At 44.0% G+C, this 20,491-nt stretch overlaps 1 protein-coding gene across 1 annotated transcript in view; it reads left to right on the plus strand.

Annotated features, from left to right (window-relative positions):
- Positions 1-12,710: 12,710 nt before the first annotated feature.
- The window catches only part of VIRMA (vir like m6A methyltransferase associated), a gene marked incomplete at its 3' end in the record, with an annotated part of 96,122 nt that continues 88,341 nt past the window's right edge, over positions 12,711-20,491 (plus strand). The window contains exon 1 of the mRNA XM_080693950.1: positions 12,711-12,812. Coding sequence (XP_080550076.1) covers positions 12,750-12,812 — 63 coding nt within the window. The 5' untranslated portion in view covers positions 12,711-12,749. The remainder of the gene's footprint in view (positions 12,813-20,491) is intronic.

Here is a 20,491-nt window from a genome sequence, read left to right on the forward strand (position 1 = left end):
TGGTGTACAGGAAAGGTTCTGATTTTTTAAGATTGATTTTGTATCCAGATACCTTGCTGAATTTGTTGATCAGTTCTATAAGCCTTTTGGTTGAGTTTGTTGGGTTTTCTAAATATAGTATCATGTCATCTGCAAATAGTGAAAGCTTAAGTTCTTCTTTTCCTATTTGTACTCCTTTGATTTCCTTTTCTTGCCTTATTGCTCTGGCTAGAGTCTCTAGTACTATATTGAAGAGAAGTGGTGATAGTGGACATCCTTGTCTCGTTCCAGTTTTTAGGGGAAATTCTTGAAGTTTTTCCCCATTTAATATGATGTTGGCAGTGGGCTTATTGTAGATTGCCTTAATAATGTTGAGATATGTTCCTTCTATTCCAATTCTCTGCAGTGTTTTTATCATAAATGGATGTTGAATTTTATCAAATGCTTTTTCAGCATCTATTGAGATGATCATGTGGTTTTTGTCTTTGATTCTGTTTATATGATGAATTACATGGATTGTTTTTCATATATTGAACCAGCCTTGCATCCCTGGGATGAACCCTACCTGGTCATGGTGAATGATTTTCTTGATGTGGTCTTGAATGCGTGTTGCTAGTATTTTGTTTAATAGTTTTGCATCCAAGTTCATCAGAGATATAGGCCTGTAGTTTTCCTTCCTTGAACTGTCTTTATTCGGTTTGGGTATTAGTGTGATGTTGGCTTCATAGAATGTATTTGGGAGAGTCCCGGTTTTTTCTATTTCCCGAAATAGTTTGAGTAGTATTGGGATTAGTTCTCCTATAAAGGTTTTATAGAATTCACTTGGGAAACCATCTGGTCCTGGGCTTTTCTTTGATGGTAAGCTCTTTACTGCTATTTCAATCTCTTTGATTGTTATTGGTTGGTTTAAGTGTTCTATATCTTCTTGACTCAGTTTAGGAAGGTTGTATTTATCTAGGAAGTTGTCAATTTCCTCCAGATTTTCCATTTTGTTGGAGTATAGTTTTTCAAAGTAGTTTCTGATAATCCTCTGGATTTCTACGCTGTCAGTAGTAATGTCTCCTTTTTCATCCATTATCTTCATAATTTGGGTTGATTCTCTCTTTTTTTTTAGTTAGGTTGGCTAGTGGTTTATCAATCTTGTTAATTTTTTCAAGAAACCAGCTTTTGGTTTTGTTGATTTTCTGTATTGTTTTTTTATTCTCTATTTCGTTAATTTCTGCTCTAATTTTAATAATTTCCCGTCTTCTGCTGGCTTTGGGGTTCAATTGTTCCTGCTTTTCAAGGGCTTTGAGGTGTGTCATAAGGCTATTTATTTGAAGATTTTCTGTTTTTCTTATGTGAGCACTCAGTGCTATAAATTTTCCTCTTAATACTGCCTTCAAAGTGTCCCAGAGGTTTTGATATGTTGTTTCTTTATTTTCATTTGTTTCTAGAAATTTCTTGATTTCACCTCTTACATCTTCTATGACCCATTCTTCATTCAGAAGTGTGGTGTTCAGTCTCCACATGTTTATGTTGTTTCTCTGGGTCTTCTTATAGTTGATTTCTAGTTTCATTCCATTATGGTCTGAAATGACACAGGGAAGTATGTAACATTTTTTAAATTTGCTAGTGCTCATTTTGTGTCCCAGGATGTGATCTATTTTGGAGAAGGTTCCATGAGCAGCTGAGAAAAATGTAAACTCTGCTGTAGTTGGGTGAAATATTCTATATGTGTCCAAAAGGTCCATTTGGTTAATGGTGTTCTTTAGTTCTGAGACATCTTTACTGACCCTTTGTCTGGAAGATCGGTCTAGTATTGTGAGAGGTGTGTTGAAGTCTCCCAGTATTATTGTGTTGGGATTTATGTGTGGCTTCATGTCACAAAGAGTTTGATTTATGAAAGTAGCTGCCCCTATGTTTGGGGCATAGATGTTGATTATTGTTATTTCCTCTTGCTGGACTATTCCTTTTACCAGTAAAATGTGACCTTCTTTGTCTCTTCTAATAAGTTTGGGTTTGAAGTCTAACTTATCTGATATCATAGTTGCTACTCCTGCTTGTCTTCGAGTACCATTAGCATGGATTACCTTGCTCCAGCCCTTTACCTTGAGTTTGTTCCTATCTTTACTTGTGAGGTGTGTTTCTTGTAAGCAGCAGATGGATGGATTCTGGCTTTTAATCCATTTTGCCACTTTATGTCTTTTTATTGGGGAGTTGAGGCCGTTTACATTCAGTGTGATTATAGAGAGATAATTTTTAATTCCCAACATGTTAAGATCTTATTTCTGTTTGAGATACTGTTTATTCTTCTTTGCTTAGTTGTCTGCTGGATGGGAATTCTTGTTTCTTTGGTTCTGGCGTGAATTGCCCATTTCCTCTTTGCAGTTAATCTCCTTGAGTATTTTCTCTAGCGCTGGTGAAGACATAAATTCCTTCAGTTGCCGTTTGTCATGGAAGTTTCTTATTTCCCCATCTAATTTGATGGATAGTTTTGCTGGGTAGAAAATTTTTGGCTGGAAGTTGTTTTCTTTCAGAGTTTGGAATATGTTACTCCAAGCCCTTCTGGCTTTCATAACTTGGTTTGGGAAGTCTGGAGTGATTCTAATTGGTTTGCCTCTGTATGTCACATGGCCTTTTGTTTTTGTTGCCTTTAAGATTCTCTCCTTGGCTTCCACATTAGTCATTCTGACAATTATGTGGCGTGGGGATCCTCTTCTCTGATCCTGTCTAAAGGGAGTTCTATAAGTTTCCTGGACCTGTGTATCGACCTCTTGCTCTATGTTTGGAAAATTTTCTGCTATTACTTCCTTGAAGAGATTGTTGATCCCTTTGGTTTCACCTTCTTTTCCCTCCTCTATTCCAATTATTCTTACGTTAGCTCTCTTGAAATGGACCCATATTTCTTCAATGTCAGATTCCTGCTGTCGGATTTTTTTTTCTAAATTAGAAACTATGCGTTCATTTTTAGAATGATCATCTTCAAGAAGCGAGATTCTATTCTCCATGTGGTCTAATCTGTTGTTTATACTTTGAATTGAGGCCTTTACTTCATTAATTGCATCCTTTATCTCTTTTTGACTCTCTCTAAATTCTTTTCGAAAGTCCTCTATTATTTCTAAAGTTATTTTCCTAATTTGATCTTCTAGAGATCTTTGGGTTTCTGTGTTATCAGATTCTGATGTTGTGGTGTTGTTGGCATTCACTGCTCCATTGTTATTTCTCTTTCCCATGATTTTGGAAGTTTGTGCCTTCTCTGGGTTCTTCCCTGAGTCACTACGAGTTCACTTAAGATGCTCTGGATCTCTAGTCTATGGTATCTCAGTCACCACTACTCCTTTACTATGTTGTATCACAAAGTCTCAGACCCAGGGAGTCAATCAAGGCTGCTTAGACCTTGGGGGGTGCCAAGTTGGGCGTTCTCCAGTGGGGAGTTGTGACTATGGTATGATATCTCTGCCACTGCCACTCCCCCACTGGGCTGCACTGCTAAAATCTCCGACCCAGGGAGACTATCTGCGCAAGTCCCTGGGAGTGCAGTACTGGGATTTCTCCCCTAGGGGCCGCAATTTGACTCACGGTTGTTGAGTGCACTGATGGAGCTGTAGTGAACTCGGTGGATTCGCTGCTGCCGCCACTGGCAATATGGCACCACTGCCATGCCCTCGGCCGTGATGCGGCGTATTTCTTCTCTGGTTTTGAACTCTGCTCTGAGTCCTTGCCAGTTGTGCTGCGCCCAGCCCTTGGGAGCTTTAGATGTTCCCTGCACCAACAAAACTGCTGACTGCCGCCCGGCTGTTCAGCACCTGCTCACCTCGGCTCGCTGTCCACCCCTCCTCTTAGGTGCCTGGTGGCTGATTGAGTGGGTTGGTCTAGGGCCGTCCGGTGAACTCGCCGCTGCCGCCAGCAGTAAGACGCTGCTTCTGCATCGTAGGCCGCCAGGCCAGAATACCTCCTCTCTGGATTTGAGCTCTGTTTTGAGTCTCCCTCCTCTCTGGAGCCTGGTGTTGCTAGGGGAGATGTAGGCCGCGCCGCTCCGGCCGCTCTGCGCCGCGGCTCTGGCTGCTCCGCACCACGGTTCTGGCCGCTCCGGCTGCTCCGGCCGCTCTGCACCGCGGCTCTGGCTGCTCTGCACCGTGGGTCTGGCCACTCCGGCTGCTCCGGCCGTTCCGCGACGCGGCTCTGGCTGCTCCGGCTGTTCTGGCCGCTCCGCTCCGGCTGCTCTGGCTGCTCCGCTCAGCTGTTCTGGCCACTCTGCTCCGGCTGCTTCGGCCGCTCCACTCCGCGGCTCCGGCCACTCCGCGCCGCTGCTCCAGCCAATCCGCGCTGCAGCTCTGACTGCTCCGGCTGTTCTGGCCGCTCCGCTCGGCTGCTCTGGCCGCTCTGCTCAGCTGCTCGGAACCGCGACTCCAGCTGCTCTGTACCACGGGTCTGGCCACTCTGGCCGCTCCGGCCGTTCCGCGCCGCGGCTCTGGCTGCTCCGGCTGCTCAGGCCGCTCCGCTCCGCGGCTCCCCCCAATCCGCGCTGCGGCTCTGGCCGCTCCGGCTGCTCTGGCCACTCCGCGCCGCGCGGGCGCGGCACTTCGGGCTGGTTTTTTTCTGGTGTCTTGTTTTTCCAGCCCTTTTTCTCTGTCCCTTGTATTTACCGTTTTTATTTCTTTGCTGTGGTGTTTTCTGGCTCTGAAAGGCGCTGGTTTTGAGGTAGTAGAGTTGGATTGTTAGCGGGACTTGTAAGTGCTGCTTTCCTCCGTCGCCATCTTCCCGGAAGTCCTGTATGAGTCCTTTATATATTCTGCAGAGCAGGTCCTTATCATATAAATGATTTACAAATATATTTTGACATTTGGCAGGTTTCCTTTTCTCTTTCTTTCTTTCTTTCTTTCTTTCTTTCTTTCTTTCTTTTTTTTTTGGTGGTACTGGGGTTCTTGGAAGCCCTTCTACCTCTGGGCTACACTCCCAGACCTATTTTATAATTTTAATTGGAAACAGGGTCTCTTAAGCCAGAGTGGCTGGCTTTGAACCTGCGTGATCCTCCTGTCTCTGCCTCCCAAGTGCAGGGATTACAAGCATGTGCCATCACGCTCGGCTTCTTCCTTCCTTCCTTCCTTCCTTCCTTCCTCCCTCCCTTCCTTCCTTCCTTCCTTCCTTCCTTTCTTGGTACTGGGGGTGGAACCCAGAGGCTTTTCTACTTCCAGGCTATACTCCCAGCCCTATTTTATATTTTATTTGGAAACAGGGTCTCACTAAGTTGCTGAGAGCCTCACTAAGCAGCTGAAGCTGGCTTCAAACCTGCACTATCCTCCTGTCTCAGCCTCCCAAGCATGGGGATTACAAGTGTGTGCCACCATGCCCTGCCCTTTCCACTTTCTTAATGTGCTTTGAGTTTTAGGCATTTGGCTCCATTCTGCAAATCCATCTCAAGTATTTATTTATTTATTTATTTATTTATTTATTTATTATTTATTTATTTTTGTGGTACTGGGGATTGAACCCAGGACATTCTACATCTGAGCTCCACCTCCAGCCTTATTTTATTCTTTATTTTTTTAAAAAGGCTCTCACTAAGCTGGGTGTTGTGGCACACACTTCTAATCCCCGTGCTTGGGAGGCTGAGATAGGAGGATCACACAGGTTCGAAGCCAGCCTCAGCTACTTAGTGAGGCTCTCAGCAACTTAGTGAGACCCTGTTTCCAAATAAAATATTAAAAAAGGTCTGGAAGTATAGCCCGGAGGTAGAAAGTCCCTGGGTTCCACCCCCAGTACCACACACACACACACACACACACACACACACACACACACACAGAGGCTCTCACTAAGTTGTGGATGGCCTCACAAATTGCTGAGTCTGCCCACAAACCTGTGATTCTCTGGTCTCAGCCTCCCCAGTTTCTGGTGTGTCACCAAGCCCAGCCATCCCAAGTATTTACCGTGGACTGTTTCCTTTGTTTTGGGCTCCTCCTCATCCTCCTCAAATTTTCTCACCTCTTCCAAGGGAAAAGAAGTATTATCAGGGGCAAATAGCGATTGCAGTAAATCAGCACCAAGTGCTAGCTTCTCCTCAGAAGAAAATGCTGTTTCTTCATGGTGTCTAGTGCTCTACATGTTTGGAAAAGCTTAACTAATAACAAAGTATAGAAATGACCTCTAGGACTTTTGGGAAGATGGCGACTGAGGGAAGCAGCTCATCTCAGTTCTGCTGACACTTATTCTCTTTCACCGTAAAATAGCATCTTGACAAGAGAAAGAAACCAGGATAAAATTGAACAGAGCTTCAAGAACTGAAAGGTGGCAGAAACAAAACTAGACGGCAGAACAGACGGCAGAAAAGTACCCTGCCTGCCTCCGATGGCTACGGCCGAGTGGGCCGAGGTGGCACCATCTTGCCTCACTGCGCTGAGACTGCTGGTGTTATGCCAGTCCGTTATCTGCCAAAGACTACCAGGAGCCGAGACTGATGTAAATTACATGAGGGATTGTATTCAAGCTCCAGCTTGGGCTCTCCACTTACACCAACACAGTGGTCACGGAGGAAGAGAGCTTTGTTCCCCAAGAACAAAGCTTTTATCCCCTAAGAAGACCATCCTTCCCACCATTACATTGATTGGTTGTTTTGTAACCAAGCAACCACTGTTGGTCCCTGATTCGTTTAGCTTTTGTGCCATAGGAAAGGGCTGTTGTCAGGAAAATTTCAGCCATCTAAGGTGACCTTTAAGTTGATTGGTCCTGCCCACAGTACCTATCTCAAGAATGTTCAAGTTGGTTGGGGGGGTCTCTTTTCTCAGAGCAGAGTGACCTTGCTTGGTTATCTACTGATTCCAGACACAGAGGTACTCTGCACTAATTGGCTGTGTCTAGGGAAGGTCAGATTAACACAGTTACAGTGTCTCCAGAAGGGACAATGAGTTATAGAAACTTAACTTCTAAAAAAAGGAAACCTAGGCCTACTTTACTTAAAGCTTTAACTGAAGCCTGTCATGGCATCACTTTGGTCCTTCATTGGTACTGCAACTCTAGAGACCCCCCAGCAAAAAGGCCAATGACCTGAAGTGAAGTTAGCAGCTGCAGCTCATTGGAATTGTAAACAGCCAACTCATCAATTCAGGATCCATAGAGATCCTACTTCCCAGACCCTGGCTACAACTTGCAGCAGCGGTAGCCGAGCTCACCATGTTCTCTCGAGATCCAGAGTGGTGCTCAACCAGCTGTCCCCACGGGAGACTACCCAGCATGGTGCAGCAAGTGATAGAGTTGTAAGGTCTTAGACTTTGTGTTTCACCCTGGTGAAGGTAGTGGTAGAGTCTGCTGTCAGACATAGCAGAGGCACAGATTAGCAGACAGCCCCCAGGGCCAATCAGGCAAAGAGGTCTACAGTCCACAGGGGACAGCACCCTAGCAGGGCCTCCAGAAATTGCCACAGACCATCGAATCGTGGTGACTGGGGAGAAGTCAGACTAACCCAGCCCAATCTGTGGAGGATGCAGATACCTACATACACAGCAGGTGCCATGGGTCTAGTCCCAGTGGCACCTGCTGCCTATGTTGGTGGGGAGAGATGCAGATTCAGGTCTGTGGAAAGCATGGAGACCTGTGCTTAACACTACATCCAGCCCCAGTGATACCAGCTGCCTGTGTAGACTAAGAGAGTCTCAGAGACAGGCCCTTTTGAGAGCTCAAAGACCCAGGCTTTCAGTGGGAGAGGTGCCAGTGGCACCTGGTGCCTGCACAGAGAGGGAGAAACCAGGCCAGGGTCCCAACCATTGAAGGAGACCAGAGTGGGGATATAAGCTGACATCATTACTATAGGTTACAGAACAAATGAGAGTGCTTGGAACATGCTCAAGAACCTATTATAGAATTTAAACCTTAAACAGCTGAAAGAATCCATGCAGACTCAGGAGGATGCAGAGACCAAGTCTGCTCAGTATTCATATATTTGTAGGGTTGTATTATTTTCTTGTTGTTGTATGTGTGCTTGTTTGCTCTCTTCCCCCACCCCTTTACAAGTTTCTTCCCTCTTTAGTAACTACTCTCTTCTCTCTGTCCCTTTCTTTTCTTTTCTTTTTGTTTCTTTGTCTTTTATTAAATCCACTCCATATCACTATACTAAATACTCTATACCAGTTACTATAATCCTCCTATATATTCACAATCTCTAATGTCTACTATATATTACCTTACTACACTCAAACTCTTATTGTACTCAATCTTATCTGATACTTTATTCTATTGTTGCATTTATTACTTTATCACCTTCCTCCTCACTCAACCTTCACCACTGAATACAATATAACTTGCCCTTGTATATAATAGTTGATAGCTACAGAGTGAGAGAAAGCTATCAAAAGCAACAAAGACACAAACTTAAGAAACCTGAAACCATGAGAAGAAGGAATAGAAAGGAAGCAATGAGCTCCCACAACCCCACAATAACACAACACAGAATTGCTGAGATTGTCAAAAGGACACATTCAAACTTTTTTAAAAAAATTTTTTGGTACTGGGGATGGAACCCAGGGGGTATTCTACCTCCAAGCTATACCCCCTAGCCCTATTTTTAATTCTTTATTTTGAAACAGGGTCTCACTGAGTTGCAAAGGGCCTCAATAAGTAGCTGAGGCTGGTTGCGAACCAGGATCCTCCTGTCTCAGCTTACCAAATGCTGGGATTACAAGCATGCACCACCACACCTAGCTAAATCAGAACTGTTTTTTTCTGATACTGGGGGTGGAACCCAGGGGCTTTTCTACCTCCCGTCTATACTCCCAGACCTATTTTATACTTTATTTATTTATTTATTTATTTATTTATTTTGGTGGTACTGGGGTTCCTGGAAGCCCTTCTACCTCCGGGCTACACTCCCAGACCTATTTTATTATTTTTTTGGAAACAGGGTCTCTTAAGCCAGCGCGGCTGGCTTTGAACCTGTGTGATCCTCCTGTCTCATCCTCCCAAGTGCGGGGATTACAAGCGTGCGCCACCACGCTTGGCTACTTATATATTTAAATAAAATTTTAATTTAAATATTTATATATTTAAATAAAAAGTAACCAAATAAATAATCTAATGACACACCTTGAAATATAAAAAAAGAGTCAATACACAGGTACCGGAAAAATATAGAACCTACATTAGACAAACAGAGAAAAGATTTGCCACGCCACATAAAAGCCAAACTGACTAATGTTGAGGCCAAGGAAAGAATCTTAAAGGCAACAAAAGCAAAAGACCAAGTGACATTCAAAAGCAAACCAATTAGAATCACTTTAGACTTCTCAAATCAAGTCATGAAAGCCAGGAGGGTCTGGAGCAACATATTCCAAACTCTGTAAGAAAACAATTTGCAGCGCTTGGGAGGCTGAGACAGGAGGATTACGCAGGTTCAAAGCCAGCTTCAGCTACTTAGTGAGGCTCTCAGCAACTTAGTGAGACCCTGTTTCCAAATAAAATATAAAATGACTCTGGAAGTATAGCCTGGAGGTAGAAAGCCTCTGGGTTCCACCTCCAGTACCACCAAAAAACCCCAAAACAAACCAAAACAAAAAAACAATTTGCAGCCAAAAATTTTCTACCCAGCAAAAATATCTCTCAAATTAGATGGGGAAAAATAAAAATCTTCCACGACAAACAGAAGCTGAAAAAAAAATTTGTTTCCTAAACCAGCACTAGAGAAAATACTCAGAGATTAATTATAAAGAAGAAATAAGGGGTTAAATCAGCGATGAGTACATGTTGGTACACACAAGATTTTTACCCCAATATGTTGTATGAATATAATGCACCAATAAAAAAATTTAAAAGAAAAAAAAGTAAAAAAAAGAAGAAATAAATAATAAACACCAGAACAGGAGAAACAATAATTTCCATCAAACAAACAACTAAGCAAAGAAGAACAAACACTACCTTAAACAGAAGTTAAAACTCAAAATGTTAGGAATTAAAAATTATCTCCCAAAAATCACACTGAACTTAACTGAACTTAACTGAATTTAACTGAGCAGTTAAATGGCCTCAACTCTCCAATAAAAAGACATGAGGTGGCAAAATGGATTAAAAACCAGAATCCATTTATTTGCTGCCTGCAAGAAACACAACTTACAAGTAAAGAGAGTCACAAACTAAATGTGAAGGGCTTGAGCAAGGTAATCCATGCCAATGGAACTCGAAGACAAGCAGGAGTAGCAACTATATCAGACAAAGTAGACTTCAAACCCAAGCTTATCAGAAGAGACAAAGTAGGTCATTTTTTCTTTTACTGGTAAAAGTAAGAATACAGCAGGAGGAAATAGTCATCATTTATGCCTCAAATATGGTGCAGCCACTTTTATAAAACAAACTCTTTGTGACATGAAGATACACATAGATCCCAATATAATAATACTGGGAGACTTCAACACTCCCCTCATACCAGTAGACTGATCTTCTAAACAAAAGGTCAGTAAAGATGCCTCAGATCTAAAGAAAACTGTAAACCAAATGGACCTATTAGACACATACAGAATATTCCAGCCAATTACAGCAGAGTTCACATTTTTCTTAGCTGCTCACAGAAATGTCTCCAAAATAGATCATATCCTGGGCCACAAATTGTGCACTAGCAAATTTAAAAAATGTGACATATTTCCCTGGTCTTTTCAGACCACAATGGGATGAAACTAGAAATCAATATTAAGAAGACCCAGTGTAGAGACTGAACACAGAGTAGAGATAAACACGTAGAGACTGAACACCATACTGGCAAATGAGGAATGGATCATAGAATAAGTAAAGGTGAAATTAAGAAATTCCTAGAAAAAAAAACAGAAATAGAGACATAATATATCAAAACCTCTGGGACACCTTGGAGGCAGTATTAAGAGTAAAATTCATAGCACTGAGTGCCTACATAAGAGAAATAAAAAAAAATCACCAAATAAGTAATCTAATGACACACCTCAAAGCCCTTGAAAAATAGTAACAGTCTAACCCCAAAGGCAGTAGAAGACAGGAACTTTCTTTTTTTGTGTGTGGTACTATGGATTGAACCCAGGGGCATTCTACCTCTGAGCTACACCCCCATCCCTATTTTTTTATTCTTTATTTTGAAACAGGGTGTCACTAAGTTGCAAATGGCCTCACAATGTAGTAGCTGAGGCTGTCTGTGAACTGTGATCCTCCTGTCTCAGCCTCCCAAATGCTGAGATTACAACTGTGCACCACCATGCCTGGAAAGACAGGGACTTATTGATATCAGAGCAGAAATCAATGAAGTAGAGAATAAAAAAATACAGAAAATCAACAAAACCAAAAGGTGGTTTCTCAAAAAATAATCAAAACAGATAAACCACTAGCTAACCTAACCAAAAGAATCAGTCCAAATTACTAAAATAAGTGATGAAAAAGGGGATATTACCACAACAGTGTGGAAATCTAGAGGATTATTAGAAACTATTTTGAAAACTGTACTCCAACAAAATGAAAATCTAGAAGCAATTGACAAATTTCTAGACAAATACAACTTTCCTAAACCGAGTCAAGAAGACATAGAAAATTTAAACTGACCAATATCAATCAAAGAGATTGAAGCAGCAATACTCTATCGTCAGCGGGTGTGGTGGCACAGGTTTGTAATCCCAGAATTTGGCAAAAAAAAAAAAAAAGAGTCTATCATCAAACAAAAGCCCAGGTGAATTTTATAAAACCTTTATAGAGGAGCTAATTCCAATATTTCTCAAACTATTAAATGAAATAGAAGCCCAGCGTGGTGGCGCATACTTGTAATTCCAACATTCGGGAGGCTGAGACAGAAGGATTGTGGTTTGCGGACAGCCTCAGCTACTTCGTGAGGCCCTAGCAACTTAGTGAGACCCTTTTTCAAAATAAAGAATAGAAAATAGGGCTTGGGGTAGCTCGGAGGCAGAATGCCCCTGGGTTCCACCCCCCCCTCGCAAAAAAGAAAGGGAAAAAAAAAAAAAAGGAAACAGGTATTAAAACATATACTTATTACTTGTGTCACGGCAATTTTAACTTCTTTTGCAAATGTAAAGTATAAATGAACATTCTTTTATCTGTAGGTATTTCTTTGAGCAAATTTTCCTAGAACAGGTGTAGGCTTATGTCGTTTTTACTTGCTATTTCCTAAGTGCACTCAGGAGACCAAACTAGCTTTGTATGGTTCTAAGTGGTTCAATGCTCAGCAACATCCAACAGACTTCATTCTATTTCTTTTCTGTATCACTCATGACACTTCATTCTCCAATTCGTTAAATTTTATTTGAACTAGTCTTCACAATCGCTTCCTGAGTTAGGTATTATTCACATTCTGCAAGATGAGAAAACAAAAGAGTCTCTTCGTTTGTAGGGACGACAGTCTTTCTTTTTAAAAAAAATGTTTCACTTTTTAATATCGCTCACTGCATCATTTTACTTTCAGACCTAGAAGAGTTGCTTTGGAGAGGGTAGACCCGGCCGGGTACCAAGTCGACAGCAGAGTCCCCGGGTTCTCCTCTTATCCCGATCCATCCCCAGCCCGGTCCCACTCCCCGAGACCGTCGTGGCTTCCCCGCGCAGCGGAACGACGGGTTTTGGGACACTCGACACACCGTAGCCCCCGCCTCTGCGCTCTCTCGGCCGCGCTGGAGGAGGCGGGGCCAGCCACTCCAGGCAGCAAGACGCGCTGGGATTGGTCGAGGCGTGCCTGCCGCGCTCGGCTCACCGGAAGTGCTTTCATCCTCCCTCTCCCGAGCGTCAGTGTCCGCGGTGGGAGCGCTGCCCCGGAAGTCCTCCCCCGGCCCCCGCCCGCGGCCATCATGGCGGTGGACTCGGCGATGGAGCTGCTATTTTTAGATACTTTTAAACATCCCAGCGCTGAGGTAAGGCTTGGCGACTTCATGTCGACCCTGCTCCTCGACTTGGGGACCTTCACGAAAAGCCGTTAGGCGTCCTGGCCCTTTCCTTTGGGCGAGGGTCGCTGAGACTCCGCGGACACACGCCCCCTCCCCCAGCTCGCTGGAGCCCGGCGGCGGCGGCGACGGCCGCCCCTGGGTTCCCGCGTCCGCCTGGGCTCCGCGTCGCCCTCCAAGTGGCTGCTCTGCGCCCGGTGTTTGTAGTGTTTTTATTTTTTCTGTCCGTTTTATGCCTTTCGGACGGTCGAGGTCCTCAGGTCACCTCAGGTGGGGATCCCCCGGGGTCGTGGCTAGCTGGTCTTTGACAGTAGGGCGGGACCCGAGCTGCTCACGGTGAAATCGTGCTTCCCGAGTTACGTTTCTGCATCGCTGCTCAGAGATCCCTCTTCTACTGGCAGCTGTGTTGCTCAGGGGTGACAGCCTCTCGGTTCAGGGTTGTAGTGTTCTCCAGTTTGTCGGGAAAGTTCAGTGCTTTGGGCAGGATTTCACCCGTTAGGACCCGTGTTGCTCGTTAGCTGTTTTGGGTGGAGAATACTTCGAAGCCGGGGGAGTTGAGAGAATTACAGTCAAAACTCACGTCAGAAAGCTGATGTGGTTTTGAGGGGCGAGGATAGGCAGTCGACTAGCAGTCTTTTGGTACCAAATTTCTTGGGTACAGAACGTATTATGACTTACGTTCCGTACGCCTTGAATGTGTAAATGGTTATGCGATACTTAAAATGAATATTATTAGTTCGTCCAGGAGCAAACTTTAGTGAAGTCCACGGGGTGGGGAGAAAGCACCTCTCCTAGTATTGTCTTAATATAAACTCAGTCAATTAGGATGAGTATTTTCTGCTCCCTCTCCCTTTCTGTATATCCGAGTTACACCCCCCAGCCCTATTTTATTTTTTTTTACTTAGAAACAAGATCTCGCTACGTTGATTTGAGCCTCACTGAGTTGCCGAGGCTGATTTCAAATCTGTGGTCCTCCTATCTCAGCTTCCCCAGTACTGGGATTAAAGGCGTGCAGTATATGCAACGTCTCTTCCTTTTTTTCTTTTCCTCCTCTTCTCTCCTTCTCACCCATGGTACTGAGGATTGAACCCAGGGGCATTCCACTTCCTACCTATACCTGTCGGTCCTTTTTTTTTTTTTTTTTGGTGGTACGGTCCTTTTTTTTTTTTTTGGTGGTACTGGGGGTGAAACCTAGGGGCTTTTCTACTCCGGGCTATACTCCCAGACCTATTTTTTATACTTTCTCACTAAGTTGCTGAGAGCCTCATTAAGTAGCTGAGGCTGGCTTCGAACCTGTGCAATTCTCCTGCCTTAGCCTCCCAAGCACGGGGATTACAAGCGTGCGCCACCACGCCCTGCTTCCTTTTTTTGGGGGGGGGGGTCTGGTCTGGGGATGGAACCCAGTGGCATTCTACCTCCGAGCTGCACGCCCAGTCCTATTTTTAATTCTTTATTTTGAACCCGGGTCTCATTGAGTTGCAAAGGGCCTCACTAAGTGGCTGAGGCTTTCGCGAACCACGATCCTCCAGTCTCAGCCTCCGAATGCTAGGATTACTAGCATGGGCCACCACGCCTGGCTTTTCTTTTTTTCGTTTTTTTTTTTTTTTTTTTTTTTACTTGCAAGGTACTTTACTTCTGCTTAGAAGGGTGCATGTACCCTATAAATTGAGGTACATCGTGCGGGCAGCACATCCTATGTGCATTCCACTGCCAGTCCTTTTTATTTTTTGTGGTACTGGGGATTGCACCCAGGGGCATTCTTCCTCTCAGCTACACCGGCTCAGATCATTCATATATATATATATATATATATATATATATATATATATATATATATATGTACTTTTTTTTGCATACTGGGGATGGAACCAGGGGCATTCTACCCTGGGTAGACAGGAGGATTGCAGGTTCAGGACCAGCCTCAACAATTTAGTGAGCCTCTTAGCAACCTAGTGAGAACCTGTTTCAAAATAAAAAAAATAGAAAAAAGGGTGGAGTTGTAGCTCAAAAGTAGAGTGCCCTGAGTTAAATCCCCAGTAACTAGTGCACATGTGTGTGTGCGAAAACACACACACTAATTTTAGAGATTAGAGAACTGATGGGGCCATTGATAGTAATAGAAGAGATTGGAAGTGAGTTTGGGAACAAGCTAATTTTAGTTTTTTACAATTTTTTTTTTTTAAATTGAGGAGCTAGGAATAAAACCCATGGTCTCGCATGTGCTAGGTAAGTGCTATAACACATCCCAGCCCTAATAATTTTAGTTTTTGATGTGTTTAGTAGTAAGCTAATAGATTTGTCCATTAGGAAGATGGAAATTTGATTAACAGTTATTTATGAGAGATACTTATAGAGGTGAGGGTACAGCTTAAATAAGGGAAGTATAAGTAAAAAGAATGAAAAGCCATTGCTTACCTTCTGATAGGGAAGGTAAACTTTTACTAGTTTTACAAGGAGAATCATTAAAGAAGTTTGAGCAGTTCTAAATGTATTATGAATTATATTTAACACCTTTTTTTTTTTTTAAAGTATGTTATTGCCGGGCGTGGTGGCACACGCTTGTAATCCCCACGCTTGGGAGGTGGAGACAGGAGGATCACTGCAGGTTTGAAGCCAGCCGCCCTGGCTTAAGAGACCCTGTTTCCAAAAAAAAAAAAAAAAAGAATAGGTCTGGGAGTGTATTGTGGCTATAGAAGGGCTTCCAGGAACCCCAGTACCACCAAAAAAAAAAAAAAAAAAAAAAAAAAAAAAAAAAAAAAGAATAAAAAATAGGGCTGTGGTTGTAATTTGGAGGTAGAAGGTAGAATGCCCCTAGGTTCCATCCCCAGTACTACAAAAAAAAAAGTATGTTATTTCAATTTAAATTATATTGTAGAAAATATGGAAAGTGTAGACTTTGATAGTTCTGCCTTTTATTTTTAAATTTTTTGATACTAGGAATTGAAACCAGGTGTTTTCTACCTTTTAAATACATCCTCTGCCCTTTTACATTTTATTTTTATTTATTTTATTTTTTACTTTTATTCTTGCGGGTCTGGGGATGGAACCCAGGGGCATTCGACCGCCAAGCTACACCCCCCTGACCTATTTTTTATTCTTTATTTTGAAACAGGGTCTCATTAAGTTGCAGAGGACCTCACTAAGTAGCTGAGGCTCTCTGTGAACCGTGATCCTCCAGTCTCAGCCTCCCAAATGCTGGGATTACAAGTGTGCGCTACCACACCCGGCTCTCAGCCCTTTTTATTTTTATTTATTTATTTTTTTGCGGGTCCGAGGATGGTACCCTGGGGCATTTGACCTCCGAGCTATACCCCCTGCCCTAATATTTTTCTTTTTATTTTGAAACAGGGTCTCACTGAGTTTCAGAGGGCTTCACTAAGTAGCTGAGGTTGTCTGCGAACTGCGATCCTTCAGGTCTCAGCCTCCCGAATGCTGGGATTACAGGCATGCACCACTACGCCCAGCCTTCTCAGCCCTTTAAAAAAATTTTTTTTTTGTGGTACTAGGGATGGAATCCAGGGGCCTTCTACCCCTGGGCTACACCTTGAGACTTTTTTTTTTTTGTATGTACTGGGGATGGAACCCAGGGGCCTTCTACCTCTGGGCTACATTCCCAGACCTATTTTATTTGGATACAGGGTCTCACTAAGTTGCTGAGAGTCTCACTAAGTAGCGGAGGCTGGCTTTGAACCTGAGCGATCCACTTTTCGCAGTCTCCCAAGTACTGGGATTACTAGCATGTGCCGCCATGCCCGGCTTTATTTTATTTTATCTTTTTTATTTTATCTTTTTATCTGAGTTGCAGAGAGCCTCACTAAGTTGCTGAGGCTAACTTCAAACCTGTGATCCTCCTGTCTCAGCACTGATATTAAAAGTGTGTGCTACCATGCCCAGCTTATTTTTTTTATTTTTTGTAGTGCTGTGGATTGAACCCAGGGGTGTTCTACCTTCTAGCTACCCCCCCCCCCCAGCACAATCTTTTATTTTGAAACAGGGTCTCAGTAAGTTTCAGGGGGCCTAAGTAGCTGAGGTTGGCTGTGAACCTGTGATCCTCCTTTTTCAGTCTCCCAAATACTGGGGTTATAAGCATGTACCACCATTCCTGGCTTATTTTTTTATTTTGACACATAGTCTCATTAAATTGACAAGGCTGGCATCAAGTCTGTGCTCCTCTTGTCTCATCCTCCCAATTACTGGATTCAGGTGTATTTTACTGTACCCATCTATTCCCATCTTAGTGCCATCTATGACTAATAATGCTCTTCTTTTTTGTGGGGGGGGGTACCGGGGATTGAATTTATAGATATTTTACCTTTGAACTATACCCCGCCCCTATTTTATTTTTCATTTTGAAAGAGTCCGGTTAAGTTACAGAGAGCCTTGCTAAATTGCTGAGGCTAGTTTCTTTTCTTTTTATTGTTTTAATTTATTTTTATTTTTTTTATTGGTGCATTGTAATCATATATCACATTGGACTACAAGACTTGAGAGGATATACAAGCACACATCATCCAATTAGCCCTCATCCAGCCCTCATCCCATTCCCTCCCCCTCCCTCAATCCCATGCTTGTTTGGTGATTAACTTTGATACATTTGTTTATGTACCTCCTGCATTTTAAAGAGGCTCCATCCTCCCCTATTCCATACCCTGTGATTGGTCACCTTAGTTGCTTCACTATAGGGCCCTTTCTATAGCTCGACCTCTTCCTGTTGCCCCTTTCCTCCTAGTTTTTGCTGATTAGGGGAAGCATCTGATTTTTATTTTCTGCGATATTTCTCTGCATATGCCGCGTTGCAAGTACCGATCCCACTCTTGATGGCCCCAGTAGTAGCCTGGCTACCCGGTGGATTGATCCAGACCTTGCTGACTCAAGCAGCAGCCTTGCCTCGTGGGGAACCTCGATTCTGGTCTCACTGGCCCCGACACCAGCCTAAACCTTCAGCTGGCTCCGATCCCGGCCTCGGAGGCCCCAGTAGCGGCCTTGCCTCACAGCAGGCTCTGATGCCGGCCATTGTCCTGGCACCAGCCTAATCCCTCGGCAGGCTCCAATCCCGGCCTCAGAGGCCCCAGCACCAGCCTAGCCTCATGGCAGGCTCCGATCCCAGCCTTGCTGGCCCCAGCACTGGCCTAACCCCTCGGCAGGCTCCGATCCCGGCCTCGGAGGCCCCAGCACCGGCCTTGCCTCACGGCAGGCTCTGATGACAGCCTCGCTGGCTCCAGCACCGGTCTAACCCTTCGGCAGGCTCTGATCCAGCCTTGGAGGCCTCAATAGTGGCCTTGCCTCACGGAAGGCTCCGATGCTGGGTGCTGGCCCCGTCACTGGCCTAACCCCTTGGCAGGCTCCGATCCCGGCCTCAGAGGCCCCAGCACCGGCCTTGCCTCACGGCAGGCTCCGATGCCGGCCATTGGCCCCGGCACCAGCCTAACCCCTTGGCAGGCTCTTATCCTGGCCTCGGAGGCCCCAGCACTGGCCTTACCTCACGGCAGGCTCCGATGCCAGCCTCGCTGGCCCCAGCACCAGCCTAACCCCTCGGCAGGCTCCGATCTTGGCCTTGGAGGCCGCTGAGGCTAGTTTCTAACCTGTGATTCCCCCGACTCAACCTTCTGAGTACTGGGATTACAAGTGTGCACCACCACACCCAGCTCTTTTCTCTTTTTGTATCTTATTTAATTTATTTTGCCAACAATCTCCTTTCATCACTTAAAGAAGGCCAGTCCACTGATTTCTTTTTTTTCTTTTTTTGGTGGTACTGGGAGTGGAACCCAGAGGCTTTCTACCTCTGGGCTATCCTCCAAGACCTATTTTCTATTTTATTTAGAAACAGGGTCTCACTAAGCTGCCAAGAGCCTAAGTAGCTGAGGCTGGCTTCGAACCTGTGTGATCCTCCTGTCTCAGCCTCCCAAGCACAGGGATTACAAGCATGTGCCACCACGCCCGGCCAGTCTAAACTTATTTACAGACCATTTGATTGTGAGGAGATACTGTTCTATTTTTTTTTCTTTTCTCTTTTTTTTTTTTTTTTTTGCGGGTCTGAGGATGGAACCCAGAGGCATTCTACCTCCAAGCTACACCCCCTGCCCAAATTTTTATTCTTTATTTTGAAACAGTCTTACTAAGTTGTGGAGGGCCTCACTTAAGTAGCTGAGGCTGTCCAGGAACTGCTATCCTCCAGTCTCCGCCTCCCAAATGCTGGGATTACAAGCATGTGTCACCACGCCTGGCTAGAAATAGTATTCTAACAAGTGAAACACTTAACATTACCAATCAATAATGCAAGGTAAAACTCTTAATATTAATTTTATTCATATATATTTGCATATATATACACACAGTGGTGGCGTACTGGGGATGGAAGCCCTGTGCAATCTACCTCTTAGTTGTACCCCTATTCTATTTTTTTTCTTTTTTCTTGCAATACTGGGGATGAAACTCAGAGGCATTCTACCTCTAAGCTACACTCCCAGCCCTATTTTTTATCCTTCCTTCCTTCCTTCTTTCTTTCCTTCCTTTCTTTCTTTTTTGTGGGTCTGGGGATGGAACCCAGGGGCATTTGACCTCTGAGCTACACCCCCTGCTCTATTTTTTATTCTTTATTTTGAAACCAGGTCTCGCTGAGTTGCAGAGGGCTTCACTAAGTAGCTGAGGCTGTCTGCGAACTGCCATCCTCCAGTCTCAGCCTCCCAAATGCTGGGATTACAAGCATGCGCCACTACGCCCGGCTTTTATTCTTTATTTTGAAACAGGGTCTCACTGAGTTGAAAAGGGCCTCACTAGGTAACTGAGGCTGTTTGTGACCTGTGATCCTCCTGTCTCAGCCTCCCAAATGCTGGAATTACAGGCATGTACCAGCAAGCCTGGCTTACTCCTATTCTTTTTATTTTATTTTGAAACAGAGTTTCACAAAGTTCCGGAGGACCTCATTAAGTTGCTGAGGCAGGCCGAGAACCTGCAATCCTACCATTTCAGCCTCCCAAGTACTGGGATTATAGGGTGAACCACTATACCTGGGTCATTTTTTCTTTTTTAGATAGTATTGCTAGGTTGCTGAGAGTCCCACTAAGTTGCTGAGGCTAGTTTTGAATCTGTGATCTCCTGTCTCAGCTTCCCAAGCACTGGGAATATAGGCGTTCCCCACCATGCTCAGCTTATACTATTTTTCATAAAAGAATTGTTGAGTTAAAATACAATTTTAGGAGCTGACGTGGTGGCGCATGCTTGTAATCCCAGCATTTGTGAGGTAGAGACAGAAGGATTGTGGTTCGTGGACAACCTCAGCTACTTAGTGAGTCCCTTTCAAACTCAGACCCTGTTTCAAAATAAAGGCTAAAAAAATAGGGCTCCGAGGTCAAATGTCCCTGGGTTCTGTCCTTAGTACTGAAAAAAAAAAATTAGGAAGTGTTTGATATTAGAAAGTCCTTCATTTTTTAGTTTATTTAAGAAACCATTTTGTAGTGTATCTGCAGAAGTGATCATGGAAATGACGGGAATAGATAAGGTGGTGAAGTGGAAGGGTTGAAAGAGAAAAGATGGTAAGTGTAGGGACAGAAGAGTGAGAAGAGAGACAACTATACTGTGACTTTGTGTGTGTATAGGTGGTACTGGGGATTGAACCCAGAGGTGTTCTACATCCGAAATACACTCCTGGC

Source organism: Muscardinus avellanarius (genome assembly GCF_963383645.1).
Source record: "Muscardinus avellanarius genome assembly, chromosome: 4".
In the NCBI taxonomy this organism is placed as follows: Eukaryota; Metazoa; Chordata; class Mammalia; order Rodentia; family Gliridae; genus Muscardinus; species Muscardinus avellanarius.